The sequence below is a fragment of the Rhinoderma darwinii genome, chromosome 5 (genome assembly GCF_050947455.1).
Source record: "Rhinoderma darwinii isolate aRhiDar2 chromosome 5, aRhiDar2.hap1, whole genome shotgun sequence".
Classification (NCBI taxonomy): domain Eukaryota; kingdom Metazoa; phylum Chordata; class Amphibia; order Anura; family Rhinodermatidae; genus Rhinoderma; species Rhinoderma darwinii.
Genome location: NC_134691.1, coordinates 145,986,037 through 146,011,075, shown reverse-complemented (window position 1 = coordinate 146,011,075; position 25,039 = coordinate 145,986,037). Strand labels below are relative to the sequence as shown.

Here is a 25,039-nt window from a genome sequence, read left to right as displayed (position 1 = left end):
ACATTTACATAGCCTTTAAAAGGGCAGCCATAGAGGTACATAGGGCCTTCGAGGTTATTCACACGAACGTAATTGGCTGTGTGACGGACGTTTTCTTTAATGGCCTTCACACGACTACGTTAAAATCAATGTACTTCTATGGGGCTATTCACGCAGCCGTTTTTTTTTTTTAACAGACTGTGAACCATGAAAAAAATAGAACATTTCCTTTTTTTTGCCACTTTCACTGATCCCCCAAAAGACTCAAGTCTATGAGGGATCTGTGAAATCGGGTCCCGTATGTTTTCAAATCTAACACCTGTTCGTGTGAAGAAGCCCTTACTGTTTGATTATTTATCTCTGATTTCATGCTGCATCGCATGCCTTACTATGGTGGTGTTCTCTCCTTGTAGTGGTGGTATTCTATTGCTTCTAGGTTTCAAAATGTCCAACATTCAGCATACAGAGTCTCTGCGGCTCCATAGTGCGGCGCTCCATGTGTGTGAGGCCTAATAGCGAAACTTGATTCAATCCTGGTTTTTACTATAAAAAAATGCATTACAATTGTAATTCGGCCTTTGAAAGTTTGTACCTAACTGTGTAAATTTATTGGTGAGAACTTAAATGAAGGAAACATGGGTTAGTGATTCCCAGTTAAAGCGTACCTAACGTTCCAGGTGACACTTCAGAATAAGCTGTTATATGTGGATACGTGAGGAATAACACTATTCCTGGCCATTATATGACTTGTACATGCCATTTTTACCAGTTTTTTCCTCTGCAGGCTCTATCTCAAATTCTCCGTTGTCGCTGAGCTAGAATGTCTACTATACACTGCACAGAGAAAAGAGGAGAACCTGTTCTATACATGTTCTATATTTGTGCGCTGTTCGCGCATCACGCACCCATTGAAGTCAATGGGTGCGTGAAAACCACGCATGTCCCACGGAAGCACTTCCGTGGGACAAGCGTGAATAGCGCAACAGCACTGAAAAGGATGAATGAAAACAGAAAAGCACCACGTGCTTTTCTGTCTACAAACATCCAAAGGGAGTGTCATAATGATGGCGGCTGTGCGAAAAGCACGCAGCCGCGTATTATACGCTGATGACACACGGAGCTGCTAAGTGACTTTTGCGCACGCGTGTGCAAAACGCACACGCTCGTGTAAACCCGGCCTTACTAGAAGCAGTAGCACACATCTGTGTTTCTGTATCTCTCACCCTGCTCCCCACTCTCCATAGATTTCTATGCGCAACGTGTCTATCTCCTACATCTGTTGGCTTTCAGTGAAGAGTCGCCCCCCCTCACCTTCTGCAGTCCGTTAATTCTGCTCTGTAACTAGGGACGAATTTTGCTAGACAACAGATTACAGGAAGAGAGACATTTGCATAGACAAACAATTTGCATAGATAAAATAACTAAATCTTAACAGTAAGTTGATATATATCAGGTATACTATTAGATTAGCATAATCTTTGAAAAGTTACTGTCCATTTAAGAAATGTCATTGTTTAAAATGTCCACTTCACTCCTGGAGATCCGGTGATAGTGGCTGCTGTGAGATGTGCTGTTACTATTTTGTGGGAATCCGACTCAGAAGTTTGTTTATTATTGTGTGGTTCACTCATAGCGATCTATGTATGTGAAACTGTGACCATGTCTAGAGCTCCTTCCTGTTGGTTCATCATAGTGTTCAAGCCATAGACACCGGAGGACTTCCTCTCAAACCGGTTCTATGACCTTCTGTTTTCTAAACCGTACATCAAATATGTATGTGCCCTAGCAATGAAATAGAACCTCCTCTATTACGGTTTAGCCTTCATCTTATTAACTGTATGTACTCACTAGCTGGGAATGTCTCATTAACAATTAAGTCGGATGTACACTTGTAGGCCTCATGCACACGACCATAGTGGTGTGCACGTGCCGTGACTTGCGGCTAGGACGGCCGCGGAGTGTCACCCGCGGCCACCTGGAAATCACGGCTGTTGCACATTGCCGTGTGCCTTCATTTCAACGAGCCTGGACCGCAAGATGCGGCCGTAATTAGACATGTCCGTTCTTTTTGTGGTCCAGGCTCCCGGACAATGCACGGACCGTGGAAACCACGGTCGTGTGCATGGGCCCATTGAAATGAATGGGGCCGCGATTCACCCGTAGATTTGCGTGTGAATTGCAGACACAAAAATATGTTTGTGTGCATGGGGCCTTAGGGTATATTCACACGCTGCTAATTTGTTGCAGGAACTTTGTGCAACTGAACCTCCGTTCCATACGTCTGGATGGTGTTGTTTCTGAAACATGTGCAGGGATTTCTGCATATCCCATTCCCATTCAGATGAATGACCGTTGCAGAAATATCCTTGTTCCTTTCTAACCACTCCTCTATTGTATGGTTAGAAAGGATTATTTAAAAGGCTAACCCTTTTTGTTGGCAGATTGTGACGTTGGCCAGACATGGGGGGAGGGGGGATTTATTAAGACTACCAGTCTTAATAGACTGGAGTGAAATGCAACAAATTCAATAAGTGATGCACGCCTCTTAGTGAATTTGTTGCATCTTCGGCTGTCCGTGCGTCACTGAGGGAAATATATGCCAGTTAAGGGCTGACACAGATTGCCGCTATCATTTACATGTGTTCCACCCACTTTTCGATAAAGCGTAAAGAGCGGCGGAAATGACTCAAGTCACAATTTTTGTGACTTTTGAGCATTTTGCGACTTTTCTACGCCAGATCTGGCGTTGAAAAGTTGATGATAAATTCCATCCTCCATGGTTTCTCATGCATATCCCCTCTTCCAGCTTATACTGAATGCTGGATATTGCTGGTCTCCGATATATGTTCTTGTATTTGCAAAATCATCTCTCACATTTTAATTACACAAATATTTTCCTGCAGTTTTATTCAAGTAGGCACACAATCTTTAGCTCCATGCTAGAAAATGGCAGAGAACAGGCTGAGCAGCTAGCTGCCAGGCGCGTTTCGCTCTCAGTCTGGATTCACAATGCTGCAGATTATGCTGCGAATTTCACACCACCTACGTTGAAAAGGGTGAAATTCAAGGTGAACATCCAGTACGGAATGAGCATGGTTTGGTTTGGACAATCTGCAGAATGCTCTAATTTCGTGGATAAGAATATTGTTTAAATCTCATGCACGTGGCTGGGACTGTAATCCGCAGCCTGTCCGTCCCATGTGAATCCAGCCTCCGCAGAGATGTCTGGGCTCGCTTTATATTTGGCCTGGTCTTTTTCTCCTGTCCCAGAACTACTAGTATGACATAGTGATATTTCTATGACATTGATAGGGATGTATTTGTACAGCTGTATGTGCGATCTTAATATCCCTATTTTTATTCTATCTGGATCTACTACTGCACAGCCCGGATGTAACAATCTCATTAGTGTCTTGAAATGATTCTGCTCTTTGGCTCCGTGCTGTTCAGCTGATCTCCTGCCTGTCTAAACTATGCTGAAGGCCTCATTCCTTGTTTTGCTATGACCTCACTTGAGCTCTCCCCGTGTCACATTCCTACTTAACTTCATATTGTGGGAATAGAGCTTCTCCATGTGAAGTCTTATATGTGCCTAATAATATTGGGTGGTGTCATATAGAAACCTCGTTCGCTTGTTTTTTCAAAACGGTTGATATACTGAGATAAAATACACTAACATTTATTTTCTGCTGTACACTTTTCGTAATCACTCACATCAGTCCCCAATGGGGTTCTCACACTAATATCTTAGGCTATGTACACATCTGCGTTGGAGGCTATATTCAGATCGTACGTCGCAGATCCCGTCAAAAGGGTCCAACGACCGCTACTGGATCCGATACTTCAGATGTGAATGGAGCTTGAAGGCGATGTAAAGTTTTGAAGGCATTTTTTTTTTAATGAGTCTTATTTCATTCAGGACAACTTTTCAATTTAATTTTTTTAAAATGTTTTACTTTTCAAGATCCAACTGCTACGTATCCTATAAACATAGAAGTTGTATCTTGCGGTCAAATCCAAATCGGTCAGGTCCACAAGACTGACGGCTCCAGTGAGCGCTGATCGATCCAGCTATTATTGATCACATCTAAGTTCATGAACCGAACCTCCCACTCCCGTATCCAAGATTTTTCTCGTACTGCCCCAATTCTCTGCCATGCGCTACCCCAGACAATCAGAATAATTCCCAACAGCCACAGTTTTATGTGTACCCTAAAAACACATTTAGACAAGCCTACCACGATCCACAAATGTGCTCCTGTCCTTTTTCACACCAGTATTCCTCAATACCTGATCCTTTAATTCAACAGTATCCTGCGTACTTCTTGCATCCTAATGCATACGCAAATACTGGCTGGTGACTGGCTCATTCAGCTGTGTACTACCCTATTTTGTATAAGGGATGGCTGGACTTGTACAAATCAAGCACTCTAACCTCCTGTGTCACCCCTAGTTCTTCATAGATTGTAAGCTCTTGTGAGCAGGATCCTCACGCCCCTTGTTTGATTTGGCAATTAGTTTGTTATTCTATAATGTCTGATATTGTTGGTCCCTCTGAATTCTAAAGCGCTGCAGAATATGATGCTTTCTAAATACATATTATTATTAGGCATGCAAAGGTTCAGTAGTGCCCCATAGACTTCTATGGGTGCCATATTACTGTTCTGTACAACTTGGAGGTTTTACGCAGCAGTAATACAGTAGTGTTCTTGAGCCCTTACTTGGACTAAAAAGACTCATGTCAGCAGATCCTGAAACGTTTTGCAGCTGGCAAATTTAATGTATATGTTCAACTTAACATTTATAAACCTACGAATGCATATTACAATAGCTGGGATTTAATGCAGAAATATAATAAAGCTGAAGTATGGTTAGCAACTGCCCTGAATATCAAGCAAAATAATTGTTTTATACGTTATAACCTTTTTTTTTTTTTTTTTCCTTTTTTTTTTTTTTATAAACCTTGTTACTTTGTAGTTTTTAACGGGTCTTGCAAATCATCGAAGGGCAAAGAAACTTCTCATAGACACAAAAGGAAAGAGACCACACCAGGGAAAGAGAAGAACCGCTATCACAAAGCCAAGAGCTGGAGAGAGTCTGCCGCTGCTAATCACCAACCTGCTTCTAATACGGGCTCATATGCCAAAGGGCTCGCTGCTAACAACCACCACAGTCATCTTAGATCGGCTCAGGATTTAAGGAAACAGGTAAACTTTATGCATGCCTGCTTAAAGAAATAATAAGCCCTAAACAGTCTCGTAAAGAATTCATGTACTGTCTTGTAACTGTCTTGTAATTGGCAAAATATAGATTTCATATCTTGGAAAACTTCTACAAGCTGCTTATGCAGAACAAAATGCTTAAAGCTGCAGACTTGGTGGCACCTTAGGACATGGTAATGTATGTGGATAATCTAGAGAGTATTTGTTGCCAGTGATATTCTAAGCCTGGCTCCCAGATTCTTCGGAGTACTGCAAGATAGGGAAATTCTGCACTCCAAGGCGACTTCCTAAAGATAGCAAAGTGGTGGGAAAAATAGAGTTCGCGTCAAGTTAGGAGATCATAAAATGTCAACATGTTTGAGTAACACAGAAATCGTCCATACCCAGCTGATATTTCGGCATGGCATGCCAGCTCGTGCCTTCCAGCATCTTACCCTCATCACAAATATCAACTCTTTGTCTTCCAACTCTTCACAAAAAAGATAGGGGCAGCACTCCAATGCAAAATGACAAACGTTTATTGATCATAACTTGGGAGAGAGAAGGAGGCTCTATTGGGAGCCAACATGGTGCTTGGGTGAAAAAACATTTGTCACTTTGAAGATGAGTGCTGCCACTCTCTTAGTTTTTGTGTGAATCATATTGACCATCGAAAAGAGATGAGCACGATGAGGTGATGGCACCGCCGTCATGACTGCTTTGGCTTTTTTCCAGTTTTCTCGTAAATCATACATTTTCTACACTTCTGGGTTTGTTAAAATAACCTGCAAGGTATGCTCGTTGGCATCAGTCGGCGAATGCCATTTTGCTACCAGATCTCAACTGAATGGTCATATAGTGCCTGTCAATCCCAGCACTGTTAGAAGTTACAGGGCTGTCAGAAATGTGACGATGTTAGGAAGCAACATGCTTTCATTATTTGTGTTTTCCTTATTAACCACCTACAAGGTATGGTAATGAGTGAGGATCGGTTTCAGTCCCACCCGAGCGAATGTTAAACGGTCAGAAATTAAATGTGATCACTTTTTATCATTTGTTTAAATATTGCCAACATCTTCTGTGTTTGTTCAATATGGTACAAAACTGTATTGAAACTGTAATAAAACTATTATTGCAAGGCCCCCGGTCCGTGATTACGGGTACGGCCGGCCGCGGACAGTCATCCGCATTTGCGGGCCATGCTCCAATTATAAGTATGGGAGCACGGTCCGTAAAATAAAAAAAAATAGTAGTCATATTTTTAAGGATGATTTCTAAGGCCTGAACTCCTTCCCGTAAACATATGGGAAGTTGTTTGTGCGCCATAGAAATGAATGAAACCGTATTTTGATCCTCAATAACATTCCGTAATTGCGGATCAAAATTAGTCGTGTGCATGAGGCCTTAGTATGTGTGTCTGTGTATGTGTGTGTGTGTGTGTGTATATATATATATATATATATATATGTATGTGTGTCTGTGTATGTGTGTGTGTATATATATATATATATATATATATATGTATGTATGTGTGTCTGTGTGTGTATTTGTGTTGATAAATAGGTTGATAAATTTCCCTCACCAACTCTTTAGCCTGTAAGGTCCCATAGGCAGGGCTCTTATCTAACCTATCCTGTTACATTTACTCACATCTGGGAACTTTATATATATATATATATATATATATATATATATATATATATATATGTATATGTATGTATGTCTATATGTCGCATTTCAAATTGTGACTTTTGGACTTATACTCTACCCTCACCACTTTTGTTGAAACTTATTAGAATTCACGCCAGAAAACTAGCGTAAATTATAGTGGAAATCTACGCCATCTTACTTCCACTTTCTTTATATTAAGACTGGTGTATGAAACAACGGTCTTAATAAATTCTACCCAGTGTCTGAATTTTCACAGCTTCATAAGGTATAATATGTATTCTGTTTACCTGCATAGGACCCTTTCCCGACATCCGCCGTATATATAAGGTGCAGGTTGGTGGGGGAATATAGAGCGGATTGAGCTCGCTTTATAGAGTGAGCGTGTCGGCGCTGTGTACCAGCCGACACTTTAGTGTGATCAGCAAGATCCCGCTCGGTTAACCCATTAGATGCCGCGGTCAAAAGCAACTGCGGCATCTAAGTGGTTAGAAACAGGGCGGGTGCCCCCCCGCTGACATGCGAATGCCCTCCTCCCCCCCCCCCTTCCCCGGCGATGCGATTGCAGTGTACCGATGGTTGGCATGGCAGCCTGATGAAGGCCCCCAGGTCTTACATCTTTGTACTCCTATGATGCCCTTCTTCCAGCAGGGCTTCATAGGAGACTGTTCGTATAAAGATATACTGCAATACATTAGTATTGCAGTATATCATGCAAGCGATCCAATGATCGCTGGTTCTAGTCCCCTAAAGTTTTTTTTTAATATATATGAAAAAGCAATATAAAAAGTTCAATAAACCCCCCTTTTCCCATTTCCCCCCCAAGAATAATGTAAAAAAAATAAATTAACATAACTGGTATCGCCGTGTTCGTAAAAGTCCAAACTATTACAATATAACTTTATTTAACCCGCACGATGAATAAAAAAAGTGTACATTAAACATATACTTTTTTTTACATTTTAGCCCATGGGTAAAGGATGCCACTGGTTGGTATCTGTCACTGGCATCCATTAAACTGATACATCATGAGCTTTTCAATGGCTTATCATGATGTATCTGTTAAAAGGATGATATTATAGACTATGGGTGACAAATGCTTTAAACGGATGCCTAAAAGTGGAATCTGTCACCTATAGGCTATGTATTATCCGTTTAATGGATACATCATGACAAGGGTCATGAGAGTTCATGATGTATCCGTAAATGGATATCATTATAGCCCATGGGTGACGGCTGCCTCTTTTAGGCGTCCGTCACAGCCTCGGTTTAACGTATACGTCGGGAGCTTTTCTCTGCATATACGTCAAATGGAGACAACTAAGTGCAGTGTGAAAAGTGCCTAAGGCCCCATGCACACGTATGTTGTTTTAGGTCTGTGTGCGATCAGCTGTTCAACGGATAGCACATGGACCCATTCTTTTCTAATGGCCCCATGCACACGACCGTGGTATCTCTTGATCCGTCTGCGGGCCATAGGTCAGTGCCGCAAAACTAGGAGCAGGATCTATTCCTGTTCATGTTTGCGGCTTAGTCTCGCCCATTCAAGTCAAATCTATGGAACATACGAAACAGATGCGGAGGACACACTGATGAGACACGGACCACAAACAACGGACAATTGATCTGTTGTTCACGAGCCACAATATACAGACGGTCGTGTGCATGCAGCCTAATTTGTACTAGGAATAGAAATGTCTACCAAGAGCCCTGCAAGGACTGATTTACCCACCTTCAAATCTGTAGAGGTCTGTTAAATGCTGAGCATTATCACAACAAGCAGCTGCATCTAAAAGCTTTTAACCTTTTGCCTCCTGGAAGAATGAATAGAGCTTTTCGTTTTCCACAGCAGGAAGTGAAAGGAGACCGCATAAAACTACTCCTTGGGAGGCTTTCTACGTAGCCTCATTAAATATTTTCAGTGCTTCTCCGTTGCATCTCCATTAAAGCGTACCTAACCTTTCAGGTGACACTTCAGAATAAGCTGTCATATGTGTGTGCATGAGGAATAACCTATTTCTGGCCATTATATGATTTGTATTCTGCATTTTTCACCAGTTTTCACTCTCTGCAGACTCTCTCTCTAATTCTCAGTTTTCTGGGCTTTCCCATGAGATCCTGCTCCACTATCTCTATCACGTATAGAAAGGCAGTATCCGCAGTATGAGATTATACAGCAGTAATAAGCAGTGTAGCTGAGAAGCAAGCACTGGGGGGGTGTTATAACACTTAACTAGGAAGCTGCAGTAGCGTCTCTGTGTGCGTCTCTCTGCTCCCTTCTTCCCCTCCCCTCTTTATAGAATTCTATGGGCAACAGCTGTAACCTGATACCTTAGGGTACAGATTTTATCAATAAATTCAGAGTGAGTTCACAAATTAGGAGGGGGGGGGGGGAGGCTTGAAAAGGCTTTGTTCAAATTTCCGTTCCAGTTTTCCATTCTGCTCTGTTATAGGAGTAGAAGAGTGAAAAACCGGAAGCGCCCGTTCTTTGCATGATGGACACCAAAGGCACCCGACTGAACATATTGACTTTAATGGGTTTTGTCGGGTTTCCGTCAAGGTGTCCGTCATTTACCGGATAAAATAGTGGTTTGTACTATATCAATTTATCAAGTGGCTGAGACATTTTTGGAAAGCAATCACGCCTAATATACTGTTGAATTTTCCTATCAGGCTGAAGATGGCTCACATAGAACATCTATCTATGAGAGCCGTCTTCAGGCTTACCAGAACCGCTGATCGCAGTCGAATGTGCAAAGCGCTCAGCGCTTCTACATCTTTGTTTCAGCAACGGTGGGAGTCTTAGCACCCCCACCAAACCAACCTTGTGATATGTCTCTGAGATATCAAAAGCTTGATGACAGTGTAGTCAGAAACGGATCTTTATCTGGCTTCTCATAACAAGGAAATTGATGTCTAATGCCCCTTCTAACTTATTGTAAGTGGATACATTTAATCAATAAAATGATCAGTTATAAATATGGTATATTTTTCAAATGGTCCTTTATTTTGGGCTATTTGGAGACCATCCTTACCCCAGTAGAAAAAGTTTTTGTGCAGATTTTTGTGGTAGTTTTTTATTTTCTTCCCCCTTTCTCGCTTCTGAGATTCTCTTTTCTCGTGAATGTGTTTCACCGAGGTGGGTGGCTGGGTGCGGAAGAGAGGTGGTATCCCGGTATTATTGGTATCTAATTTTTTTTTTTATATGTGTGCTTTTGGGGAAAAAAATGTATAATAAAAATTATTATTGTCAAAAATAATAATTCTCCCATAAATAGCAATGCCAAATATATATTATGTAACATATGCCGTTCATACAGCGAAAATAAAACTCTCTTCTAGTTTTAAATGGATGCATCCTCAGCACTTGGATGATAGTTATCCAGGTACAGACATTTTTCAGTGAAAGCGCAAAGGCAGATAGGTCCAGAGTAAAACAGCCAAAAATTGGTGGCCAGGGGTAATCGCCGTATGTTTAAGGAAAACGTACATGTGTGACAGGAAGGCATTCAACTGATGCCAATGCAAAATGTCAAGCAGGATGTCTTATACTAGTTTGTGTGGGTTCATAGAGGTATGCACTTTTAGAGTGATGGGGATTTATTTTATTTTTTTCGTTTTTTAGTTCTTCCCCCCCCCCCACTCTACATGGGGAATCCCTGTTATGTCGTTAATTACCTTTTTGGGATCACTAGCAACTGCCCAAATGCATTAGCGGTAGCTTCAGCATTCGGGGACACAGCGCTCAATATGGGGACCATGAAACTAACCTGTTAATTTACGTTGTGTGGGTGGAGACTTGGCTTCAAATAGTATGGTTAGTATGCTTAAAAATGTGGTCCCCATGAGCTTCAGGAGTGTAGCTTTAGATTAGATGCCGTTCCATTTGCTATCCGTTTGTCCACAGACTGGGTATGTATACATTGATCTTATACTCCTATCTCACAAGGACAGACCTGCAACAGCTCTGACAGAGGAGCCCTGTACATGTTGTAGCTGTTTGCAGATCTAGAATTGTAACACAATGTACATTACAAAGCGTTAGGACTTGATGTGCTATGTGACATATATGTAAATGACTACAGAACCGCTTTGTTGAGCAAGGCTGTTAAATGGTCCCCGCCTAAAAGGGAAAGTGGACTACTTTAAGCATGACCTAGGAATAGGTTTGTCACACTTGTTAGGATGTTTGCCAGTTTATAGTGAGACCGTCTGGCATGTACTAATATTAGTATAGACAGACCTATAATTATAAGCTGCGAGACTGCTGGAAATGATTGAAGTGTCTCTTCCTTGCAGCCTGGTTGAGTAGGAGATAGGGCGCCTTCATTATTTGGTATCTGCCTATGACCGAGTATAAACTTCACAGATCACATTTCTTTAGACAATTACAGTATTCACGTTACACAATTTATGTTCAAAATTCCACTGTGCAGTGCTGACTGAACCCTTAAATAATTAACTACTGCATTTACTACGTGTTCCAGATGTCTGGTATTATATTATATAGGTTAGAGATGTACTATATAGCTATGCTGCTTGGGTTACATATAAAATATTGTTCCGTCTGCTGTTAAATATGTTGGTTATTAAAGCCATTTCAGGAGTCCCGTGTCTAGGAAAAATCTATAAATCAAAGTCTTCAGCTTTAAACTATGAATTCACCCTTTAGGGTCCCTAGGCGTCTGCAGTTGGGAGCAACTCCTAGTATAGCGCTCAGGCTTCCTGTAGGAAAGCACTGTGTATGCTCCCTGGTCGAGTATTTCAGAAACATATGTTAAATAACACACGTCACTGCTTTACGGTTTGGGGCATTAAGGTTCAATTTCCAAATGTGAGAAACGGCATACATGAAGTTGTAATATGAAAACGTGTGACTTTCTACCCTAGTGTTTTGTTGGATGTGCAATAAGTTCATATTCATAATATCCCCTTTTTCAAAATTTTCTAGGTTTCCAAGGTGAATGGAATAACCCGGTTAAAATCGGGCTCTAATGCAGTCGGTGCCAAAAAGACTAGAGAAGCAAGACCTTCACCGTCCAAAACTGTGAAGTACACTGCAACGGTGACAAAGGGAACTGTCACGTACACCAAAGCCAAGAAGGAACTGGATAAGGCAACCAAACTGAATCACAACAAAACCAGTTCATCTATTCACCACACAATCTCAGGAACCACAGAAAGCAGCAATGCAAAAACTCGTAAACAGGTGCTATCTCTGTCCACATCCAAGCCCAACTGTGCCACTGGTATTAGCTGTGTCAAGGTGAATGGCAAGTTGAACAAAAAGACATGCACTAGGGAAGAGGGAAGGCAGCTAAGGGAAGGACTGCGCAACTCAAAAAGACGTCTGGAAGAGGCAAACCCCCCCGACCAGACACAGCCTTTGGTAAAGAAAATTAAAGTATCCGTCAGCTTGCCGGAGGTTAGAAGCAAGAGGCTAGCGGCGGAGAAACAGGTGCTTAATGGACAAGTAAAGAAAGATGTGGAGAGAAACAGGCCAAAGCGGGCCTCTGCAGTCAAGAGCACACTAACTACACAAACCCGCAGTAAGACGGAAGATGCTGGCTGTGAAAATCGCTCTACCTCGCAGACAGATTCGTCGCACAAATCTCTGGACGCCACAAAACCTGAAAAAATTGCTGGGAAGTCCAGGTGTGTAGCTATGTGTGAGATTCCTGTCCTCCGACCCTCTGCCAAGGAGTTTCATGACCCATTGATCTATATTGAGTCCATCCGGACAAGAGTGGAAAAATATGGGATGTGCACGGTGATTCCCCCAACAGATTGGAGACCAGAGTGTAAACTGAATGACGAAATGCGCTTTGTGACACAAATCCAACACATCCACAAGCTTGGTCGACGCTGGGGCCCCAATGTGCAGCGGATGGCCTGCATCAAGAAGCACCTCAAATCTCAGGGCATCACCATGGATGAGCTTCCTCTTATAGGTGAGGGCATAACAGAGGTTAAGCTTCATGTGACATCTTTTCTCAGTTCTTCTTCTTCACACTTGTTCTTTCCCAATAGCACCAGCACAGGGGAAGCTAATTTATAAATTTCGTTTGTTACACAAACGTATATTTTCAGACTCTATTAATATCTTTCACTTGTTATCTATAGGAGGCGTATACATTTGTTTTTATACAGACCAGTAATTTTAGGGAATTTCCTTTGCTCATGTTACTTCTGACTTCAGAAGAGTATTCTTGTGTAGTTCCTCTGTAGTAGTCCAGAAATGTCTATGCATTCTATTTAGGAAACCTAAGCTTCTGAAATGTGTGCACACCATGTGCTGATTTTAATTTTTTTTCATGATTATCTACATGATCTTTAACTTCTTCAATGAAGCAGCAAGCCCAAGAAATTGCATGTGATCAATTTTAAGTCCTGAAGGAATGTCAATCACATCTAGACATTGTCTTTGCTCCTTCTCATTATTCTTTGCTCCACTTTATGCTTCATCCGGGATTTCTTTTGTCGCATTTCATGATTATTTTAAATATGTGTGTCGTAAGATTTTGTATGTGGTCTGTGTGTCATCCCATCCTAGGGTATGCTCTTTTCCATCCCTCACAGTTTTAAACTATTGCTTGCACGTTTTACCTTGCCACTGCTCCGAGCTTTCTGCATTTGGATGTTTCACTTCTTTCATGACTGATTTATCGGTAATGCACCTGCGCACACAGCTGATTTCCTGTCCAGATTTGCAGGCAGAAGATCCGCAGCAAAAGACTAGCAGATGAGATTTAAAATAAATCTGATACACATGCTGCTGAACAGTTTCTGCACGGAAATAAGAGCATGCTGCAAATTTATAAATCCACAGCATGCATTCTGTTCGAAATGTTAATTGTGGATTTCACCCATTTCAATGTAGAAGGGGTGGAAATCCGCTGTGTGTGGGTACCCTGAGACCACATGCACACAATGTAGATTTTCCTCTGGCAAATTCGCATCGTAATACAGTGCCAGCAAAGTAAATGAGATTTCAAGTAATCTCATCTACGTTTCTTCCACATAAGAATTCCACAACGTGTGCATGTAGCCTAACCCACAGTCATTCTTAACCTTTTGCATAAATGTCAAAATCCAAACCGTGAGGATCTATCTCTTTTTTTTTTTTTATTTCTTCTTTACTCAATTAAAAATATTTAGAATTTTAATTGAAAAATACAAAGGAACTACAAATGAATGACATTATGAATAACTGCACATCACTTTTTTCGTATCAACTTCCAAGCTTGTTGGACCACAAACCAGTGCTCCCATGGATATCTCTTACAAGTCATGGGCCAACTCCTTGGCCTACATGTTTTGCTGTTCATGCAGTGTCCTATGTATCTTAGTCGAAATTTCCATTCTGTTCCCAACAAGGTCTATGGTTTATTTAAAGAGGCTCTGTCATCACATTATAAGTGCCCTATCTTCTACATAATGTGATCGACGCTGTAATGTAGATTACAGCAGTGTTTTTTATTTAGAAAAACGATCATTTTTTAAGGAGTTATGACCTATTTTAGATTTATGCTAATGACTTTCTTAATGAGCAACTGGGCATTTCTTTTGACCAAGTGGGCATTTTAAAGAGAAGTGTATGACGCTGACCAATCAGCGTCATACACTTCTCTCGATTCATTTACTCAGCACATAGTCATCTTGCTAGATCATCATGTGCTGTCACTTACTCACACATTAACGTTACTGAAGTGTCTTGACAGTGAATAGACATCGCTTCCAGCCAGGAGGCGATGTCTATTCATAATCCCGACACTTCCGTAACGTTTGTGTGGGACTTACAGCACAGCACATCAAGATCAGGCTGTGCTGTCATTTACAGCGTGATCTTGCGAGATCACGCTTGCTGTCATTAACTCCCACACAAATGTCACTGAAGTGTCGGGATTGTGAATAGACCTCACGTCCTGGCTGGAAGTGATTTCTATTCACTCTCCAGACACTTCAGTAAAGTTAATGTGTGAGTAAGTGACAGCACATCATGATCTAGCAAGATCACTATGTGCTGAGTACATGAATGGAGAGAAGTGTATGACGCTGATTGGTCAGCGTCATACACTTCTCTTTACAATGCCCACTTGGTCAAAAGCTAAAAAAACGCCCAGTTGGGCATTAAGAAAGTCATTAGCATAAATCTAAAATAGGTCATAACTAGTCAAAAATGATTGGTTTTCTAAATAAAAAACACTGCTGTAATCTACATTACAGCGCCGATCACATTATGTACAAGATAGTGCACTTATAATGTGGTGACAAAGTCTCTTTAAAGAGGGAATGAGGGAGCAATGTACTAGGATGATTGATCCAATATGTCACCTTTATCGCAAATCGCTTCAAAATGATGTTTCGTAATATGTCATATAACAAATGAAGACATTGCAGGTTGGATAGTATGATTTTCCAGCTAGTGGCTTACATAGAAGAAAGGGGGCCTTATAGCAAGATGAAAATGGACCCCCCAATATAGTTTCAGGTTTTGTCACACAAGACAGTTGTTTGTTTTCCAGGACCCTTGGGTCTATTCCTCACCCCCTTCTTGCTAATAATTTAGATCTTCTGGGGAGTCCTGCACAGATTCTTGCCACCAAGTAGCAAAGGAGATAGGACTAACCAAGGCTGGCCCCCTTACTTTAAGGACTGCTTAGCAGCCGCATGGTCTGCCTATATGGTATATGCGCCCCGTCTTTCCAGTAATGGCACTTTATCTAGTGTATGCTATGCTGCTTGTTCGTTTTGCTCTCTATTTAATGGTGGACAATGTCATAATTATAATCCAGCTGCTGTGATTTTTGTGGCTATTTGTTCATGATGGTACATAGCCCCCTCATTCTCTCACGTTCTTGCTAATGATAATGCTTTAATGACAATGGTAGGAACAGAAGAGTTTGGATCCAGCGTAGATTTAAGAGGTAAAATGGAACAATGTTCCAAGTTTAATGAGCCATGACTAAGGACGCGTGTAGCGTTTGAAACGCGTAGGCTCTACCTACTATAGGATATCTTTCCCTTACACGACCAGGACTGCACATCTTTTAAACTCTCATCCTGGTGATTTTTCTCTCTTTTTTAAAAAAGAAAAATATATATATATTTTTTCTCATTAAACTTGGAACATTGTTCCATTTTACCTCTTAAATCTACGCTGGATCCAAACTCTTCTGTTCCTACCATTGTCTACAAATCGTGTGCCGACACGAGGATCCGTGCCAGATGACACAAATCTGCCATATAAGGTGAGCTGGAGGTCGCTATTGTTCTACATTTTGCTTTAATGACAATGTTTGTATTTCATAACCTTTTTTTTTTCAATGTAAAATCCTTGATGCATGATCCATAATCCATGTTGGTGCCTTCATAAGCCCCTTCATGTGACTAGCTGAACAATCTAGCTGTTCGTGTTTCCTTTTCTCTGTAGTCCGACCACACAGACAAATTCAAACATTTTTATTTTATTTCAAAGTTTGACATTGTATTCCTTCCCTGGCAAATTTGTTTCTAAGGGTAAGGCCACACGGAGCGGCCCTGAAAACAGGGTCACGACGTGGCCAACAACCGCGCTGGCACCATGTTCGGAGCGGCAGTCAAATACCGTTAATGGCCGCTCGTTATTGCGGGTAAAACGTCCCTTTACCTGCAAAATCATCCATAAAGGGTGTATTAATTAATGGCCGCACAATTTTGCAGGTAAAGGAAAGTTTTACCCGCAGTAACACGCGGCCGTTAACAGGGTATTTGACAGCCGCACCGAACATGGTGCCGAAGGGTTTGTTGGCCGCGTCGGGACCCTGTTGGGGCTGCTCCGTGTGGCCTTACCCTGAAGTTGCATGTTTGATCTAATGTATGTAAATATTAGTTTTTGCAAAACCTGATCTGTTAAGCACAATCTGTTTTCTACCGATTAATGAGAAAATGGATCACTATCTAAGTGCTTATTGATGCACTAAGATTGATCAAGGTTTTCAGTCCTACCTCTATTTTCTCACCAAATGTACGTGTGTCAGCACAGACGTATGGATGTCCACTATCTTTCTGGCTAAATAGCGGGATATTCTGCATATACATCTTCAAGCAATGCTCGGCATATGCAAGAAAAAAAAATATAAAGAAGATGCAGTTATATTTATTTTAATATTTCAAAAAAATTGAGGCAACTATCCTGTTGAAAACAAAAAGAAAAAAAATCTGCTATTTAATTGATTTCCTAATATCACAAAATGCCGTTTAGAATTTCCTACCAAATTGACTACAATTTCCAGAATGTTGATGTTTAAAGAGGCTCTGACACCAGTTTATAAGTGCCCTATCTCCTACCTAATCTGTAATGTAGATAACAGTGGTTTTTATTTTGAAAAATGATCATTTTTGAGCAAGTTATGAACAATTTTAGATTTATGCTTTTATGATTTTTTTTTTTAACTATTTACCAAGTGGGCGTTGAAAAGAGCAGTGTATGACGCTGACCAATCAGCGTCATACACTCCTCTTCATTATAGCCCAGCTTGTTTCACTGCACAGCGTGATCTCGCGAGATCACGCTGTGACGGGAATTCCTCCCACAGGTCCTTCAGCGGAGCGATGGAAGACTGAACAGATATCGCTTCCAGCCGTGCCAGTACGTTTATCCGAATCTGCAGCGGCTGGAGGCAATATCTGTTCAGTCTTCCATGGCTCCGATGAAGAACCTGTCTTCCATGGGTCCGATGAAGAACCTGTGGGAGGATGTCCCGTCACAGCGTGATCTCGCGAGATCACACTGTGCAGTGAAACAAGCTGGGCATTAATGAAGAGAAGTGTATGACGCTGTTTGGTCAGCGTCATACACTTCTCTTTACAACGCCCACTTGGTAAAATGTAAAACACGCCCAGTTGGTCATTAAGAACTAATTAGCATAAATTTAAAATTGTTCATAACTTGCTCAAAAATGATCGTTTTTCAAAATAAAAACCACTTATCTACATTACAGCGCCGATCACATTATGTAGGAGATAGGGCACTTATAATCTGGTGACAGAGCCTCTTTAAAGTCTTTCCAAAAGTACCGTGGTTGCTGACCAATTTTCTGCATGCTGACACTACCATGCAGATATATAACAGATATATATATATATATATATATATATATATTCAGGGTTGTCACAAGTTTTGCTGGGGATTCATATAAGTATACCATTAAGAGCGCACATAACGTGCGGCAGGTTAGAAGGGGTGGGTTGGTGGGTTAGATTTAAGTATCCATTTTTTAAGCCGACTTTAGAAGAATCACGTGGTGGAATACAGAATTCCAAGAGCAGCAGACTAGTTCTCTCTTTTTTGTAAATGACAATGCCCAGGGATTGTATTCCTGTGGCTCTCTTCTCACTTGTGGCAACCCTAAGTTCCTTTGTGGAGTTTCCAATGAAACCACAAATGTTTTTACGGAATATTTAAATCTTATCTCTCTCTGTTTCTTTGTGGCGATATGCCTACTAGGCATTCAAGAATCTTTTTCAGCGCTTTGTCCAGACGGAAGACCGGGCCAGATTTAGATTGTAAATGGAATCTTTAATACATCGCCACCATGCTGATGCACAGACAGAGTGGGGTTATGTATTATAATCTTCATCTTACTGATCTTTCAGAAGGAAAGCATTTATCAGTATAAGCTCCTGAGCAGTGTATCTTGATCTCTGCTGCCTTATGGTGTGGGGAACATACCAGCAAGCACCTCTGAGAATAGGCCTGCGGCCAGGGTACCTCTCACTTCTAATGTTAGTCAAGACCTTTGTGGATGTGGTAAGTTGAAATATGTAAACCAAAACCACCGGGAAAGAAAAGTAAGCCAATCACTTTTTTTTTTTTTTTCTGTATCTCCTGTGCATCCTACAATCCAACTCGGGAATTTCTGCAGTTATCTCTGCATGTATCCAGGCCTTCCTCTGGTTACTTCTCATTTCCTAAACCATAGTTTTGCCCCGTTATGTTAGCCGTTTTTGTGTTTACTAACCATTATGTAGGGAGTTGCTCCTGATATACTGAATTATAATCATGAGCGCTTCATATATTGTTGACACTCGTAGATGCTGCTTATTATAGGACATCTTTAGTTCTTGTTCAACAATGAGAATAGGATGGAGGTGTCCGACGTTTACAGATTCTATTCTTTGTAGGGTTATGACCTATTTATTTGCTTAGTTGACCCAGCACTAGCTAGCCTTCCATCTAAAGCGATTTGATGAGTCTTTTGGTGCCTTCTGTAATGTTTGATTTTGGAAGGAGCAATAAATGATTGATTTTATTTGATTGATTGATTAAAAGATTCAATACAGAGTGTGGATTTAACCGCTTTTGTCAACTTTTACTCTTGCCAAAATTAAGCAGATGTTCTACACAGCTCTATTATAATTTGTAGGACACCTGGCAGATATTGAAGTGCTGAGTATTGTATAGTCTTATGAAGCCTCGGACCTCAGGCAAGAACCCAAAAATGTGTTTTTAATACAGACACAAATTGTACTGTCTAATTATGCTTTCTTGTTTCCCTCACAACCTTATTATATATAGGCGGCTGTGAGTTAGATCTAGCTCGGTTTTTCCAACTCATCAATGAAATGGGAGGCATGCAACAAGTGACGGACCTCAAGAAGTGGAACAAATTAGCTGACATGCTCCGCATCCCTAAAACCGCGCAAGATAGACTGGCAAAGCTGCAGGAGGCCTACTGTCAATACCTTCTCTCCTATGACTCCCTTTCGCCCGAGGAGCACAAGAAACTGGAGAAAGAAGTTCAACTGGAGAAAGATAGCCTGGAGAAGAAGAAAGGTCCACTGGAGAGCCATGCTGAGAATGCATACAGATTACATTTGCTCCCAAGGTATGAGCCCAAAAATGGACTAATTAATGGAGTGGTGCACCGTAATGGCCTACGTGGGAAGCTGAAAGAATTGGATGTGCCTCTGAAAAACGGCAGGCGAAGACTGTTTGCTCAGGAAAAAGAGTGCACAGAAGAGGAACCCGAAGATAGAAGTTTATTTGGTGACCTTCACAAGTGCAGTTACAAAGTAAGTAGAACTCTCTCAAGCCATAATTTCATACATAGATTTGCTGACTCAGATCATATTAAACTCTGACGCAAACATTGCATTAGGCAAAGGTTATTGTATAGAAAACTGTTTAAATGGGTTGCACCGCTTCATAAATTAGGCGCATCTTTTTTCAGCGCTCTTTAGAATGACCGGTGTCTGAAATACCAATCTTAATAAATTCCCCCTATGTCTGTTAAACTGATTTAGAGCTCTGGATCAGAAAAACTGAGGCCTAAACTCTGTAAAGATATATTCGGAAAATAATCAGGAAAAGATTTTGGACCATTTAGAGTAAAAAAACAAAGAAAATGGTGTTCAAGCCACATTCACTTTAAAACATAATGAAAGATTCTCTAATCCTTTGTTACTTAAAGGGGTTTTCCCACAGGATATGTCATAAATGTCAGATAGATGTTTGTCCCACCTCTGAGACCCGCACCTATCTCTAGAACGGGGCCCCTAAACCCCATTCTACTGCTCTGTGTTGTGACTGAAGTGTGTGAATTCCGACCATGAATCACAGAAACAGTGTAACTCGCTGAGCTACGCTGTTTCCGTAACTCCCATAGTAGTGAATGGCAGTTATGGGAGCAGGGTAGCATGCGAGCTACGCGGTTTCTGTAACTACTATTCAATTCTAGACCTACGGAAACGGCGTAGCTCAGCGACTTACTGTTTCTGTGATTCATGGTCGGAATTCACACGATTCAGCCACAACACAGAGCAGTAGAATGGGGTTTAGGGGGCCCCATTCTAGAGGTAAGTGCAGGTCCCAGAGGTGGGACCCGCATCTCTCTGATATTTATGACCTATTCTGTGCATATGTCATAAATGTGTCTGATGGGAAAAACCCTTTAAGTTTTGGCACTTAGCTTGTTCTGTTTTCTTCTGAATCGAAGAGATGTAAGTGCAGTTTGCAACACAGATTCTGACCCTTTGTTTCATTGAGTTTCTTTGCCAAGTTTGTTCCTTTGAGGTGTGGCCATTTTATATCCTGTTTTTCTTACTTCTTACGATGAAGTAAGGCAGTAGTAAAATTCCATGCACTCCTAACTTATCCGCTATATATTGGGAGTCAGTGCTCCAAAAATAGAAAGGAAATCAGGCAATAAGTCTAATAAGTAATCATTATCCTGCCTATTTTGTTAGGGGCTCCACAAGTTAATTACAATTTTAGCATAGTTAGCCATACTTTATATACAGTTTTTTTCTGCCCGTGCATATTTTTCACATGACCGGTAAATTTATGCCTGTGCAATGAAATGTCTTACAAAACCTGAATATATACAGAAATAAGTTGCTAAAATAATGTTGTTGTAAATTTGTCCATTTCTAAGAACAAGTGATATGTCCACTTCGTATATGGTTCCCTTCACAAATGTCCGCCCCCCGTTATATGATATCCTTCTGTATAGTAAGATAACGTTGGAAGGAAACTGATGAAAAAACTGATCCCATAGCTTCCTACGGGAATAGTTTTGTGTCCGGTGGTATCCGTTTTGACTCCAGACATCTCCCTGTGCTGGACATACATATGTTGCATACAGTATGTGGCTAGCATTGCTATTGATAGTGTTTTCTGTTCAGCTGGCATATGCGGTGCAGTATTTTGGGTCGATGTAATAATGTGTTTTTTTTGCCCGCAGAGTCTTTCAGTTCGGCTGTGGACATCAGACAACTTTGTCATCAGTTGTGTCTGGCTCAGGTAGAAAATAACTGGCCGGATAAAACTGATGTATGTGAACCCAGCCTTAGTGGCACTGCATCGTAACTGACAGCTGCTGCCGTTTAGCATCTTGTTTTCATCAACTCTTTGTATCTGCCTGTTCCTCAATAGAGAGGGCTGTTTTTATTCATCATGGCGATCATGGGTATTTTCTAAAAGTATGCAAGCAATTCACTATGTGGACATTCACTGTTCTACAGTTTATGTAGCAAAGCAATTGTCTGCACAATAACTTATTTTTTTAATCGTGGTTTGCTAAATTAATGTCTTTTTTTAAATCTATTATAATCCACTCGGCTGACCGCTCCCGACTCCCCCATATACATGCACACTCGGCATGCATGTATGTTCAATTGGGAGAGGGATATAAAACGGGCTTATCTTCTGAAGGAACAGGCACATTCTAAATTCACCATGCTCAATCCTTTTTTTCCCCCAATATCTGCCGTCAGAGGAGGGATACCCCCATACACGTTAGATATTCCGCCGGTCCTGCTGCAATCTGTGGGTTCAACGAACTTTCATCTAATGTGTAATGGACATCATTACAGACAGAGACCGGTCTTATCTGAGGCTTATGTGGAGGAGGAGAAATAGCTGATCACATGGGACGCATATAGATCTTTTTGAAATATGTTTTGAATGCAGTATGGGACCGAATAAGATCAAATGAAAAGAGGAGCAATTTCTGTTTTTTTCTATATTTCCTACATTTAGGCTTCTTTCCTACAATCATGAAATTTGACAAAACTGAGATTGATGCTTTTTTTCCAATATGTGATTCTCATTCAGTTTTTGCTGTCTACAGGGAAGGTCTATGTCGCTTACCACCTTCTTCCGAACCGCAAGAAACGTCATGAACATGTGCTTCAGCAAAGAGCCGACAATAGCAGAGGTTGAGGTGAGCAAATAACTGTTCACTCTTGCAGTGTCTAGTAAGATAATGGGACGTAGTCGGGGGCCGGGAAGAGACAGCCGTATACTCTGAGGTAAAGCTTTGGAATACATACACTTGTGCTGGTACTGACCAATACCAGAGAACACGCGTTTGTAGCAGTGTCTGTTTTTCTGTATAGTTTGAGAAATATTGTGGATTTCCCCGAGGTAATAAGACTGATGATGGTATTACAGTCCATATGGAATATTCATATTGTATCTGACCTGGATAATAGAGCAGCTGCTAGCAATAATCGTTGGTGTACATGATATTTATGTTCTTGTTGGGCTGTCTAAAACTTCTAGAACCAAATAAATCTTGTCCTCTGAAATGGGATTGTGAAATGTGAAGGAGCTTCGACAGCAGCCGCATTATGTTATGAGGTCATTTTAGGACATTGCACAGAACAAGCTGCATATTCTGATCCTGCCATTGTGCCTTACTGACAGATTGAAGCTTTTAATATGTATATATGTGTAGAAATAACAAGTGATGACTTTGAGCTACAGTGGAATATTTATTAATACAAGTGAGAGAGACGCAGACTGTAGCGGTGTGGTAGGGGCCCCAACACCTTTCATGGCGTCGCAGCTGGGAGAGGATTGTACTTGGATTAAATGAAATTGGTATGGGGGAAAATTGTGCCTCAACCCGGCTTTATCGCCTGAAAATATAAGCCTTAAATGCTGCGGTCTTCATTACTTCTCACTGCGTTGGTCTATATACTGTGAATCATACGTGCTCTGGCTTTCATGAGGCAGCGCGGTCTGTTTTTTCCATTGAATTCTAAAACCGTAATAATTTCAGACAATGGTTTATCAGGCTTCTGATAATGATAACTTGGAGTAAATATTGAAATGATTCCTTCTGTTTGCTGATGTTTTTATAATTATAGATGTTTTAAAGAAAATGTTGATTTTTACATAACATGCAAAACGGGCCTATACTTTATGGGGGGTTGAGAGAATGGAATTTGTATGGGTGTCTAATCTTCTGGTATCTAACATTTTGGGGTTATCTATTGATGATCGTGAGAAAAAAAATTGACTTCTGTCGTGATTTTATTGTCTCCTAATGTCCATTTCTGCTTTAACGTAGATATTTATGCAACTGTACAGTTTCAAATATGGTCTAGTTGCATTTGCCAATCTGTAGGGGTAAATATTCCTATGTATCAGGCTACTGCCTTTTAAATTGATCAAGTTCTCTGACTCCCCCTTTTTTTTTTTTGTTTACACTTGTTCACATCATTTGTGTATGAAGCGTAGAAGAACTTTCTTCGATTTCACTGATTGGTGAAACTGGTCTAGGGTCATGCCAATGCTTAATCCTCCCTAAAAGCATAGCCTGGAAATGGAGTGCTGCAAGTGAACGATGCCAGCTTTTCCCATAGAAAAGATTGTGTTTAGCAATAGGAAAACTGTTTTCACCTAGCATCCGATAGTTCAGATCATCCATATTCAGAAGGCTGCGCAAAGATTTGATTGCTTCTTATGCATTTTTTTTCCCTTTATTCACAAAAAGTAAGAACTGAATCTAAAGCCATAAAAAAGCTTAAAAGCTCATATGTGTTTTCTTAATAACATGAGACACCCCAATATTAATACTAATCATAATAACACTACTTTCATTATTTCAGCAAGAGTATTGGCGTATTGTTGAGCAGAAGACTTGCCATGTTTCTGTGCATTGTGGAAAGGTTGACACAAAGACACATGGCAGTGGATTTCCTGTGGGTAAAGCGGAGCCCTTCGCAAGGTGAGTAGACTTTCACGTGGTCCTCCTTTATCACAATGAACTGGGCAGACGCTCATACGTTATCCTTTTATGTTTTATAGGCATGGATGGAATCTCACAGTCCTTCCTAATAATTCAGGATCCATCCTGCGACACCTTGGTGCTGTGCCTGGTAAATTTTTAACATTTGTCGTCTGTTTTTGTTGTGTGTTTTTTTTATTCACAAATTGTACTTCTCGTATAGCTTACTATATAAGGTTAATTTCCCTGTCTAGTGATTATTAGAGAAATGCATAGTCTATTCATAGTATGTAAGTTATATATTGATGCTGCATTTACCATGCATTTAGGTCATCCACATGATCGTGAGCATCAGACGTGCCAAATTACTTTTGGAGTTGAGTTATGTGAAACCCCTTCAAAGAGACGTTCCACACAGTCAAGAATTTTATACTTGGATGTGATAAACATCTACATTCAATGTGACATTAGAAAGAAAAACAAATTGTGTGTATAATATATATATATATATATATATATATATATATATATATATATATATATATATATATATATACAAAATACATATATATATCCCATTTACAGTCTTAAACCATGCACCATGATGATTTCAGTGCCAAATAAAATGGTTTCCAAGTCAGTCCCCTGTGTACCCGACTGCTATCTCATGGCACAGATCATGCATTGTGG

General features: G+C 40.7%; 1 protein-coding gene across 2 annotated transcripts in view; it reads left to right on the top strand.

Annotated features, from left to right (window-relative positions):
• The window catches only part of JARID2 (jumonji and AT-rich interaction domain containing 2), a 155,709-nt gene that overhangs the window by 117,573 nt on the left and 13,097 nt on the right, over positions 1-25,039 (top strand). For both annotated transcript variants that reach the window (XM_075826614.1, XM_075826615.1), the window contains exons 6-11: positions 4,957-5,186; positions 11,800-12,799; positions 19,408-19,904; positions 22,463-22,555; positions 24,231-24,349; positions 24,430-24,500. In XM_075826614.1, coding sequence (XP_075682729.1) covers positions 4,957-5,186; positions 11,800-12,799; positions 19,408-19,904; positions 22,463-22,555; positions 24,231-24,349; positions 24,430-24,500 — 2,010 coding nt within the window. The remainder of the gene's footprint in view (positions 1-4,956; positions 5,187-11,799; positions 12,800-19,407; positions 19,905-22,462; positions 22,556-24,230; positions 24,350-24,429; positions 24,501-25,039) is intronic.